Below are 12,224 nucleotides of genomic sequence, written 5' to 3'. Positions count from 1 at the left end.
ATGTTGCCTAAGAGAGTTCAGGCTGTGTTGAAGAATAAAGGTGGTCATACCAAATATTGACTTTCAAGCTTGTACAAATGTCCACGTCTGTTTGCACTTTTCAATAAATTGCTGCAGCCATTTCCCATTTCCAAGAAAACTCTGAAAAATGGGGGATGGCTCAAGACTCGCACGGTATTGTATATACTGCTACAAAAATACTTTTACCTAATACATATTTCAACCAACAATTTAGTGCATGTGGTTTAGAATTATTTTTTATTTAAAGCAAAAATAAATAATTTCATTTACTATTGCAAACATAATCTTTCTTTCACACAGCTAATTGCCATTGTTCAAACTCTCCAGCAGAGCTCAGTCGAAGTAGTCTTCTATGTCGATGTCAGGGTTAAGCAATTCTTCTCCATATGGCGTCAGATCCATCTGGTTGAGTATCAGGTTTTCAAATGTTTCTTCCAGGTCTGTTTCTCCAATAAGCACTGCTCCCACCATCCTCCCTCCACTGAGAACAACCTGGAACAAACATTTAATTGCAATGAGATGGACAAAATATTGATATTAGCCAGAGACTGTATACAAAAGACAAAGACACCCTGACAGCTCCCATTGATTTCTGGGTTCCAGATTAGCCTTTGGTGATTTTAATTTTGAAGACTGAAGAAGTTACAATGCTGTGAAAAAGTATTTCTGCATGTGCATGCACACTTCAGTACAGGCAACTTTAAAGCCCTCCCTTCAGCACTGTGCTAAGGTCGTCAGTCTGATACAAGCTTGGATTTTGACAAGGCCACTCCAAAACCTCTATTTTGTTTTTCTCTCTAAGCTCTAAGCTGACATGCTGGTGTTTTGGATAATTGACCTGCTGCATAACCAAAGTGTGCTTGAGCTTCAGGATTTTCATGTTTCCATCAATTACAGCAAGTCGTCCTAAAGCAGCAAAGCAGTCCTTCGACCATCACACTACCACCACCATGTTTGACTGGAGGTATCATTGTCTCTTTATCAAATGCTGTATTAGCTGTACGCCAGATGGAACGGGAGTCAAGCCTTCCAAAAAGTTAAACTTTTGTCTCTCCATTCCACAGAATATTTTCCCAAAAGTTTTGGGAATCATCAAGATGTTTTTTGGAAAATGTGAGATGAGCCTTTTTCGACAGCAGTATTTGCCTTGGAACTCCATTTGTAGATGGTTTATACAAAATGCAGCTTTTAAATGATGACTATGAAGCTATCCAAAGCTACCCGGCCCTGTGTGAAAAATGCTTTTGTCCCACCCTTGTTATATGACATAGTTTTCAAAAGCTGAGTTAACTTTCACAAGCTACACCCATGTTTGTTTACTGCCAGACCTGTTGAAACAAGATGTTGTTTGCCATAGTGATGTAGGCTGAAGTTCTCAAAAACAACACAGCATGTCACAATCTAAAAAACTCAAGAACAGATGAGAGAAAGTCATTAACATCTGTCAGTTTGGGAAGGGCAATAATGCAAGGTTTTATTTTCTAAGGGTTTAGGACTCCACTCCAGTGAGATAATGGCAGGGATAGCCATTAATACATTCATTTCAATTCAAATTCTTTATTGTCCCAAAAGGGAAATTAGTTTAGCAGCAGGATAAAGTAAACAAAACATAATATAAAATGACAATAATAGTAATAGAAAATCCCAGGACGGTTATATGCCATTTAGGACAGCGGTCCCCAACCCCTGGGCCTCGGACCGGTACCGGTCCGTGAGTCGTTTGGTACCGGGCCGCGAGAGTTGAGGCTCAGGTGTGAAATGTATAGTTTTCAGGGTTTTTATCGGTTTTCAGCGTTATTTTGTTATCGTTTTTATCGTTTACTCGGTTTTCCTGGGTCTTTTCACGTGTGTTATGAATAAATTTTCTTTTTTTCGGTACCGGTACTAGTTTTATTTTGTTGTATTTATCCACGACACCTTAAAGGCCGGTCCGTGAAAATATTGTCGGGCATAAACCGGTCCGTGGCGCAAAAAAGGTTGGGGACCGCTGACTTAGGAGACAAGATGCAGTAGGGATAAAAGAAGCCTTGCGTCTTTTGGTCTTCCTCAGAGGTACTCTAAAACGAGTGGCATCAGCATGAGATTCAAAACACAGTTTATGGTCAAGTACCACACCTAGATATTTATAACTCTCAACGATCCCAATATCAGCAGTTTTAATGATAGTAGATGATGAGCTATAAGAGGACTTCCTAAAATCAATAATCATGTCTTTAATTTATGACACATTAAGTGAAAGGAAGGACTCATCACACCAATCCACAAAATCATCTACAGCCTGCCCATGGCCTGACTCGTCCCCCACCAGAAGACTGACGATCACTGTGTCGGGTTATATTTGTCTGATATAATTTGTGTGATGATCTGAAACATGTAAGTTTGATAAATATGTCAAAATAAATAAGTAAAAATTCAGAAAGGGGGCAAATACATTTTCACAGCACTGTAAGTACCAGTCCTTTTACCATTTACTGTCATCACATTGTTTATGCCTGCAGTTTCACCTTGACATACTCCTGGCCTTTAGTGCAGCGTACCAGCAGCTCATGGTCTGGCCCAAGCCCTTGACCATTAAACTTTCCCAGTAGGACCACCTGTGGAATAATCAGGAGACATGTTTTTTAAAAAGCACTGTGAATCAACCTTGAGGCTAAAACCATGCGGCCCTGTGAAATCACCTTGAAAAGAATGAAAACCTGTCCACTTTGCATAGTTGATGTTTAACCTATTAGTTATCATTTAAATAACTTTGCTGCACTTTAGTAAAACATCTCTTACCTTGTAGTTGAAGAATTTAGTAATATGTGAGAAGAGTTCAAAGCAGAAGTCCAGCTCCACTGGTTCTGACAGGATGTGTGCTGCCATGCAACGGCCTGCATACCAACCCATCTGACGAGCTTGCGTCCATAAACGCATCTGTACACACAACACATACACAGTGTTGCATTCAAATATGCATTACAGTGCAAATATGACAGCTGCTCTCCACACTTTTCTAACACTGTGCAAAGTGTCTTTACGTAACATTGTGTATGAAACGTTACAGCCTACTTTTCTTTTTAGCAAAAAATCTTTATGTGTATGTGTATGTATGCGATCATGTTTTACAGGATGACTACAGCCATAAAAAAGCAGAATTAAACATTTTCTAAGATTAAACTAACAAAGTAAAATACACCGTGAGGGGAAAAAAGGAGAAAAAAATTTCCAAAGTAAAGTAATGAGTTTAAAAATACTGACAAATGCTTCTTAATTTAAAAAATAAAATCCAGATATAATTATTTTCTTAAATAATCTCTCCTAATCTCATTTGTTTAAAGTTTGAAACACCTTCACCATGCAGTGCAGTTAGATTTGTAAGCCTGTTCAAGTGTGTGCTTTCTCAAACCATTTGTCGTTAAACTTGTCGTTAAGTCAGCGAACTGAATTACTGCTGGCACGCTGGGTCTAAACTGACACCTTTCAGTGTCGATTAAAACCCACATCTATCACAGTTTCACAGCTTGTTTCACAGAAAGAAATGGAAAAGTTTTGTTGTATTGCACAAACTACTGAGAATTCAAATGCACGGGGATATTGCATCATATCTATCTAACAGACTCCAATTTGTACATGTAAATGGAGAGTCCTCTTCACACACTGAGGTTAATTATGGAGTTCCACAGGGTTCAGTGCTAGGACCAATTCTGTTTACATTATACATGCTTCCCTTAGGCAGCATCATTAGAAGACATAGCATAAATTTTCACTGCTATGCTGATGACACTCAGCTCTATCTATCTATGAAGCCAGATAACACACACTAGTTAAACTGCAGGAATGTCTTAAAGACATAAAGACCTGGATGGCCGCTAACTTTCTGCTTCTTAATTCAGATAAAACTGAGGTCATTGTACTCGGCGCTGAAAAGCTTAGAAATATGGTATCTAACCAGATTCTTACTCTGGATGGCATTACCTTGGCCTCCAGTAAAGCTGCGAGGAACCGTGGAGTCATTTTTGACCAGGACATGTCCTTCAACGCACATATTAAACAAATATGTAAGACTGCGTTCTTCCATTTGCGCAACATCTCTAAAATTAGAAATATCCTGTCTCAGAGTGACGCTGAAAAACTAGTTCATGCATTTATTACTTCCAGGCTGGACGACTGTAATTCATTATTATCAGGAAGTCCTATAAACTCGCTGAAAAGCCTTCAGCTAATCCAAAATGCTGCAGTAAGAGTCCTGACAGGGACTAGAAAGAGAGAGCAGATTTCTCCTGTTTTGGCTTCCCTTCATTGGCTTCCTGTTAAATCCAGAATTGAATTCAAAATCCTGCTCCTCACATACAAGGTCTTAAATAATCAGGCCCCATCTTATCTTAATGACCTTGTAGTACCATATCACCCTATTAGAGCACTTCGCTCTCGCTCTGCAGGCCTACTTGTTGTTCCTAGAGTATTTAAAAGTAGAATGGGAGGGAGAGCCTTCAGTTTTCAGGCCCCTCTTCTGTGGAACCAGCTTCCAGTTTGGATTCGGGAGACAGACACTATCTCTACTTTGAAGATGTGACTTAAAACTTTCCGTTTTGCTAAAGCATATAGTTAGGGCTGGACCAGGTGACCCTGAATCCTCCCTTAGTTATGCTGCAATAGACGTAGGCTGCCGGGGATTCCCATGATGCATTGAGTTTTTCCTTTCCAGTCACCTTTCTCACTCACTATGTATTAACAGACCTCTCTGCATTGAACCATATCTGTTATTAACCTCTGTCTCTCTTCCACAGCATGTCTTTATCCTGTCTTCCTTCTCTCACCCCAACCGGTCGCAGCAGATGGCCCCGCCCCTCCCTGAGCCTCGTTCTGCCGGAGGTTTCTTCCTGTTAAAAGGGAGTTTTTCCTTCCCACTGTCGCCAAAGTGCTTGCTCATAAGGGGTCATATGATTGTTGGGTTTTTCTCTGTACCTATGAAGCGCCTTAAGGCGACTTTTGTTGTGATTTGGTGCTATATAAATAAAATTGAATTGAATATAAAGAAGCCTTGCAAACAGTCATATCTGGGACAAACTAATCTTGTTTCACTAAAATCTCTCCAATTGTCTAGAAGGAGTAGTGAGTGTTGTGAAAACTGTGCCTGTAAAATAACCCATAAGATCTCAATCTTGACCTTGAGCACAATTAAGATGATTAGCTGCTCATTGTGTCCAGAAGTAGCAATTCCTATGACTTGCGGATGGACAGATGGATGCTTTGCCATGGCATAAGCTAATACATCTAATTATCTAACTTTTAATTGTTTTCCACATATAGAAGCTACTTAAAACAGAAACAGTTGCTTGGCATTATAATTTTGTTTTAAGTCAAAAATCAGGAAACACGTGGTACGCTACTTTTTCTAATTTTTACACTGGATTATTTAAACGACATGAGCAGTACGTAATGTTTAAAGGACAAAAATGCTGCACTCTAGATTAACTGACTGTTTTTTTTACCTGCTGCCACAGAGGGCTCTGCTCCCAGCACGCAGTGCACACGTCACCTGCAGCGTACACATCTGCCTCGGATGTCATCATGTGATCATCTACTTGTAGGCCGCCATCGTCTGCAACCACAAACTTTCACACAGAGAAATGATCAGCACCAGTAATAAAAAAACAAAACAAAGGAAGATGTAGTACATATAAGTAAATCAGAGTGGTTGCTGTAGACTTTACACTAACTTTGATGCAGCGGCACTTTACACAGGCTGAAAAACCAGAGTAATGAAAAAGCTCACCTCTGCTTTACTGACATCTAGAGGCATTAAAACCACATTTCCACTTACAAAAACAGATAAGCCGTACAAGTAGGTCTCATGCAATTTGCCTTGCAAAACACTGAACATTACATCGAAGTGAGCAGACACGAGAAGAGGTAGAGTGTGCACTATTAGTGAGGCTGAAAACACTTGGGAATCAAGAGGGAAAAGGCACTTTATGTGGCAACATGAGTATTTAATGTAGCATAGCAGATACAGTCATGAAACTGTGTGCAGCTCAACAACTTTTGGTAAAATCTAACACGGTACTGGCCAGACGCACGGCCGTACAATGAATGACAAATGGCACGAATGCATTTAATAATAATGCAAAACAACAACGTTCCCAAAGCCCGAAAGCTCTGGCAGAGTCACTAGGAATTTCCACTTTGCATATGGATGAGTTTTCTTACCGTGTTGCCTTGGAGAAAGGGCTCAGTGTTTGGAACGACACCTGTGGCGCTGACAACAAAATCGCAGCCAAATGTCTGGGCATTAGTCAGCCGGACGTAAACTGGCCAGTCTCCTACTGAGACAAAGGGCAGAGTGTAAAAAAACAAACAAAAAAGCGAGCAAGAAAGGAGCAGGGTTAGAGAAAAACACAGAGCAGTAGATTTAATCCTCACCACACTCAGTTCTTAGTGTTTGCTCTGGGGATTTATGAAGCTCCTCACAGGTGAAGATCTTTTCCACCTCACACTGGTACTCCACTGAAACTCTGTGGGACACCTGAGCAAATGCCAGCAGTGTGAGGGGATTCGTCAGAACAGGAGGACAGTATGACAGGATAAACTGTGTGCTACACTCAGGCTTTTATAAACTACTAAATGTGTCTCCTACCATTAAACAGTGCAGCGAGCCATACAACACATTATTTGATATTTAATCCCTGCCAGTAAAGTAAGTGTGGATTTGTGACTGATGGTCAGACAAATTATTGTTGTGTTGCTAACCAAGGGGACTCACTGAGTCTAGTAATCCAAAGATTTTTTTTAGTTTTTACATAAGCTACAACCATTAATTTTGGCCTTATGAGGCTAGTGTTATTGCAACCAGGTTGAAATTAGGGGTGAGGGAAAAAATCGATACTGTGTAGTATCGTGATATTTTGTTTGCTAATAATGTATCGATACAGGGACAGCAGAAATCGATATTTTGTTACAAAAAAGGTTTTTGTGCTCTGACTTCAGAGCATGTTGATCCTTTTTCTGAGCAAGAATCCTGACATTCCTTCACTGTCCAAATGTGTTTAACTTTTTATGGCAGCAATAAACATGACAGTTTACTTATTTTAATTTAAGACATGTTTTATTTTAATTAAGTTTAAAACTTTTTTATTTAATGTAAAATTATATTTTGTTTTAATTTACTTTCAAATTCTTCAATTGCTGAATGGGCTGCATAGTTTTCATAAACTGCATAGTTCAGAATAGCTATAATTGTACCAGATGGTTGCGTTCAGTTAAGTTGGACTAGACTGTAATACAAACCGTTCAGTTTGTCAACAATAAAACTGAAATGAGAGAAAGACTGAGTGTGAGACTTTGATATTAGATAAAATGAATATTGATAAAGTTTACCTTTATGTACAGAATCTGAATATCACAAAATATTTTTAAAAATTGCAATAATATCGTATCGTGGGATGTATGGTGATTCCCACCTCTAGTTGAATTGGTTAGTAAAACAATGTTAAAAAGAAGCAAAAAGCAATTTTAGAACCAAATACTGTTAAACCTTTAGATTGTCCACTATCTGTCCTGTGTGTCCGCTACGGCACGCTTCAGCATTTCGTGTAGTTGTGAACGTGGTTAGCAGTAATTCTGTGCTGCCTCACCACTACAGCCTACGTTATTTTTGTGTGCTGAAGTGGAAATAACCACTTCCCCATTTCTCTCACTGCATTTTTGCATTTTTGCCATGTCTGAACCTTGACACAAACAACCTCACAGTACAAAGAAACCCTCTTTTAGGTTTAAGGTTCGACATATCAAGACAGATTAAAAATCATCTGAGCAGATCTTAGAATTAGTTAAATACACGATCACACGAAACACAAAACTAGTGTGTGGAGCACCACTGCTTACTGCTTCCGTATGACTTAAGAGGGTAAGCAGCAGTCAGGTGCTGCTGATCAAATGCAGATGATTAACTCATCATCAGCAAGTGTGAGCACCTTTCTAAAAGCAGGGGTTTTGGCAGTTTGTAGGTCTCGGCTTTTAGGTCTGTATTTACGCAATTTTGTGACCTGATATGTAAAATCTTACTTCCTTTTGACTGTGACTGTATAATGAGGAGACACGGCAATGAAACAAACCTGAATAGAAATGTATGGGAAGAGTTCTGTAACATCTCATAGTGGTTAGCACTGAGCCTGTGTGTAGAATTTGCATGTTGTCTATGAGCCTTTTGACTGTTGGAGGAGTCAAAAGATTTACATGATTGGTTAACTGAAGATTTTAAACAGGATGCGACAGTCAGATAAAGCTTTTAGAATAAAGCACATTATGAATGCACAGTTAAAACTGAGTGGTCAGTATGACTGGAAAAGAAGTATAACCTGGGTGAAAAAGCTTTTTAAACCTTATTTGCAATGTTAGCAAAATGTTTAAATCCTTGTTTAATCCCATTTGACTTTCTACACATGCAGTTCAATGAAAAAATGTTTTTCCATTATAGCTGTTGAGTAGCAAGATAAGGTTCAAGAGGGATTCTGATACTATGAATCTGATAATGAACCAACAGAAGGTACCTGCAGCTACGCTATTAAGTTAATGGGCGTTTGGGTGTAAACCCATTTAACTGCACTGTAAAATATAATAATAGGTATCTCAGAAAGGCGGAACAACACAGAGGAAGTGACATGCATTTAGATAAAGATCACAAAACTAATTTCCCAAATTAACTGTGCTGTTTTTAAGTTAAAAACACATTCTAAAAATTCAACTACCACAGAAACAGAACGTGTAAGACATTTTAGGACCTTGTTCAAACAGAACATTAGCCTTTTTTTTTTTACTCCCCACAGACCTCAAACACGCATACAGGATCTTACCTCCTGTGCTCCTCGAAGAGCCATTCCTTCATGCCAGTCAGGACCCAGGGCACTTCCAGAATCCGTAGGACCATGACCGTACGCTTGTGAGCTTCTATCTGAGAGAAGACAAACATTTGCTTTATATACTTTTTTTCTGTACTAAAGGAGAGAAGAGCCGAAGTGTAGAACAGGAAGGAAAAGAAAGAACCTGCTGTGAAGATGTGTGAGCCTCCGGGAGCTGCTTCCTCTGTAGTGAAGCGAGGCCTCTTACAGGGGGCAGCTGCCTGGGGTTTGTCGGCCTCGAGCGATGGGATGAGGAATTGTGCTGCTCCTGCGTCAAAGAATGTGTTTCCTATGGCCTTGTCCTTTACCGCCCAGATCACCTCACAGCCTTCCACCTCATACCTAAAGATCACAAAGTCCACAAGTACTCAGTAAAGCATGAATAACTGTGGGCTCAAATGGCGTTCTGGCTACAGCAGACTTACGCTAATTCCAAGGCAATTCCTCCATTCCCAACAATAACAATCCTCTTAGCTTTGGATAACCTCTTCTGAAACTCCTTTAAAAGAACAAAGAGAACTAGTGACTCATCTATGTTTAAAGGTTATTAATAAAACACAATCATTTACAGACAGATTATGTGTAATTAATGCAGATGTAGAAAATACACAAACACCCTTTTTTGGGTCAGTGAAACCAATAAGATCTTACAGAAACTGTAATAGCTGAAATTCAAACACTGTTTAGTTGTACAGAAGCTCAAAGGGTTAGTAGACTGGTAATTAGTCACTAATGCCACATCCAGTTAAGTAATGTCACCTTAATGAAGACCAGAGAAGAGGGATTAAAATACAAGGACAAGCAGTCAAGCTGCTTTCTTTGGACAAACTGTTTGGTGTTACTATGAAAGTCTTATGAGGTTAGTTTCCTCAGACCCACATGCTACTAGCTACACAAACATCCAGAAGATTTGGCTTGTACCTGAGCACTATCTGTGTCCCGTATCCCCAGCACGTAAGGGTTGTCCTGGGTTAGCAGCTTGGGTCTGGCACCGCTGCAGATACAGAGCTTCTTGTAACCAAAAACCCGGCCACCTGCAGTTTCCACACACTGACGAAGAGAGGAGCATTACAAGGGAAATGGCAATCAATTGTGAGCTTTAACTGTTGTCTCGCACATCCTCAGTTTCTTGAAAAAAGGTGTGATTTAAACATAAAGGTCGTCTTTTAATCCTCCTAGCCTTGTAAGCATTTAACACATTTGCCTAACACACAAAAGATCTTAATTTAGGATCCAGGAGGAGACGCAAACCCGAGAAGGGGTTGCAATGTAAAAAAAAATCTCATCCTTAATCCTTCACCCCATGTTCTTTTTGTGTTGTGTTATGCAGGCCATAACACAGTTTTCTTTTCCAGCTGAAGATCTGCTACACTCACCTTTATTACAGCTCTCAGCACCTCTCGAGTCAAATTAATTATTGATAATCCTAAAAGCTGACGTCTAAAATGAAGGCACAACCAGTACAGACTGACCTGCACGACAACCTTCACTTCACTTTGAGCTTTGATTTGGCTCATTATCTTTGATTACGAGACATGTCACTAAACTCGTAACAAAGTGCTTCAAGGAAAGCAGCAAACTTTCATATCAGGCAAACTATAACAACATTGCGTAACATTTATATTTCAATTACCGCATTTAAAAAATTGCTTGCATATTTACAAGTTATGATATAAAACGCAGTCTCTTGGCTGTTATGTTGATCATTTATTTTCATGAGGATGTACCGTCTCCTCTGTTTTCCTACAGAATGATGCAGCGTAATGGATAAGCTAAAGGAGGCACCGTTCATTATAGTGAAATTCACTATTGTAGTGCAACAATAATCTCATTCTTGTTCCACGGAACCTGCCCACCATATGTCCACAAGGTGGCAATAGTACACAGTTAACAGTAAAGTGCTTGCACTCTGCTATAATTACAGTAAGTAAACAACATGTGTGGGCTTTGCTGTCACATATGCATCCTACATGCGGCCAAACAGTGACCTTACATGTGACTTTGTGTGGAGTGATTTAACAGCAGAATGGATGATAGTAAGGTTGGGGAATTTTTCTTCCAGAACACTAGATGGTTGCTCCTCCACGTCAAACTCTTCCAGTGTCCTGGAAACCTTTGAAAGGAGGACAGTGGAAAATTACAGCATTAAAAGCCATTCAGAGAAGTGATAAGATGGCCTGTTGATTGTCAAACCCGAACAGTAAAATACAGTGTGTCCATGAGGATCATATTATGTTTTTAAAGGCAGCTTGTATGTGAATCATCATAATGAAATACTGATTATTTCTTTTTTAGTACAGTTGATGACTTAAAATACATGAGCGCATGCATTTGTAACGTGGGAGTTTGTGACAACAAATCCATAACTCTGTCAGAGATGAAGCTCTCACTGAGCTACCGCCACCATCATCGTCATCAATGTCCCTCTGACCTGCTTGTAGTTGGTCACTGCCTTGATGTGGGGACCTGCAGTTATCAGAGCCACGTCAGCGGACGGAATCTGGGACGACAGCTGTCAATGTAGATTAACATGTACGTTAAGTAGCTACATGGCACACGCATTGTACTAGCAAAACTTTTACATGCCATTCATCTCATTTCACCTGCTCCACACATGTCACGCCAGCGATGCCACCCCCCACGACCACAAACTGAAACGTTTTCTCTTTTTTATTTTCCATTCTTCTGAAATGATCAGCTAACAGAACCTAGCTAAAACCAGACTCTTAGTATTCCGAAGACGCCTAAATTTGTTTTAACAGTCAAAAGATTTCTCGGACACTTTCCGCCATAAGGAGGAGACGTCTGCACACATTAGAAACGTGAAAGCCCAACTGGCTGTCGGGCTGAAATATCAAAAATACTTTAAAGTTATTCTCGAGGAAGCGAGGTTGATTTAGCACACGAGACTGATGCTGCGTTTAAAAAGCCTCGGAAATTAGAAATTTTAAACTTAAAAAGACATCATTTACGACCTCCGCACGCTTAAAATTTTACAAATATGAAACTGAATCCACTTGGAGTTAAGTGAGCAACTGTCTTAAAAACCATTAGTGAAAAAGTTCAGTGAAATATTATGAAATTTATGAACTTTGATTCTAATTTAACAGATTTAAAGGACTGTTAGACAGCTAACATCGATATAGATAAGAGAAAGTATGGTTAACTTTTAAGGTGCTATTTTGTTTGGATTTTACGTAAGGTGGACGTCACAGTTAAGTAATCTTACCATATTTTGACATTTCTCCGGGTTGGAGATGAGGACTTCCGATTTTTTCGGTTGTTTACGAATGCAACACGGCCACAGTATTGTAACTTCCGTGT

At 39.6% G+C, this 12,224-nt stretch overlaps 1 protein-coding gene across 2 annotated transcripts; it reads right to left on the bottom strand.

The window, feature by feature from the left end:
* Nucleotides 1–239: 239 nt before the first annotated feature.
* On the bottom strand, nt 240–11,831 carry pyroxd1 (pyridine nucleotide-disulphide oxidoreductase domain 1). Of its 2 annotated transcripts, none has more exons than XM_085137991.1 (13): nt 11,504–11,831; nt 11,332–11,412; nt 10,894–11,013; nt 9,822–9,950; nt 9,326–9,399; nt 9,046–9,242; nt 8,856–8,953; nt 6,427–6,529; nt 6,214–6,329; nt 5,496–5,618; nt 2,800–2,937; nt 2,526–2,615; nt 240–513 (listed from the first exon to the last, which is right to left on the bottom strand). In XM_085137991.1, the coding sequence occupies exons 1-13, from the start codon at nt 11,579–11,581 to the stop codon at nt 355–357; spliced, it is 1,506 nt and encodes a 501-aa protein (XP_084994117.1). In that variant the 5' UTR covers nt 11,582–11,831; the 3' UTR covers nt 240–354. The 2 variants fall into 2 exon arrangements, with proteins under 2 accessions (XP_084994117.1, XP_084994118.1); XM_085137992.1 differs by having other exon boundaries at nt 6,214–6,326.
* Nucleotides 11,832–12,224: the final 393 nt, after the last annotated feature.

Source organism: Neolamprologus multifasciatus, chromosome 17 (genome assembly GCF_963576455.1).
Source record: "Neolamprologus multifasciatus chromosome 17, fNeoMul1.2, whole genome shotgun sequence".
Taxonomy (NCBI): Eukaryota; Metazoa; Chordata; class Actinopteri; order Cichliformes; family Cichlidae; genus Neolamprologus; species Neolamprologus multifasciatus.
The sequence above is the reverse complement of the archived record's forward strand: the minus strand, read 5'-3'. Positions and strand labels throughout refer to the sequence as shown.

Excerpts from the sequence above, each read along its gene's own strand:
- pyroxd1 (XM_085137991.1), bottom strand. The coding sequence starts at position 11,581 with ATGGAAAATAAAAAAGAGAAAACGTTTCAGTTTGTGGTCGTGGGGGGT. Across the intron at positions 5,619-6,213 it reads CCTTTCTCCAAGGCAACACG|TTTGTGGTTGCAGACGATGG; the intron begins GTAAGAAAACTC and ends TCTGTGTGAAAG. Across the intron at positions 2,616-2,799 it reads CTAAATTCTTCAACTACAAG|GTGGTCCTACTGGGAAAGTT; the intron begins GTAAGAGATGTT and ends ATTATTCCACAG.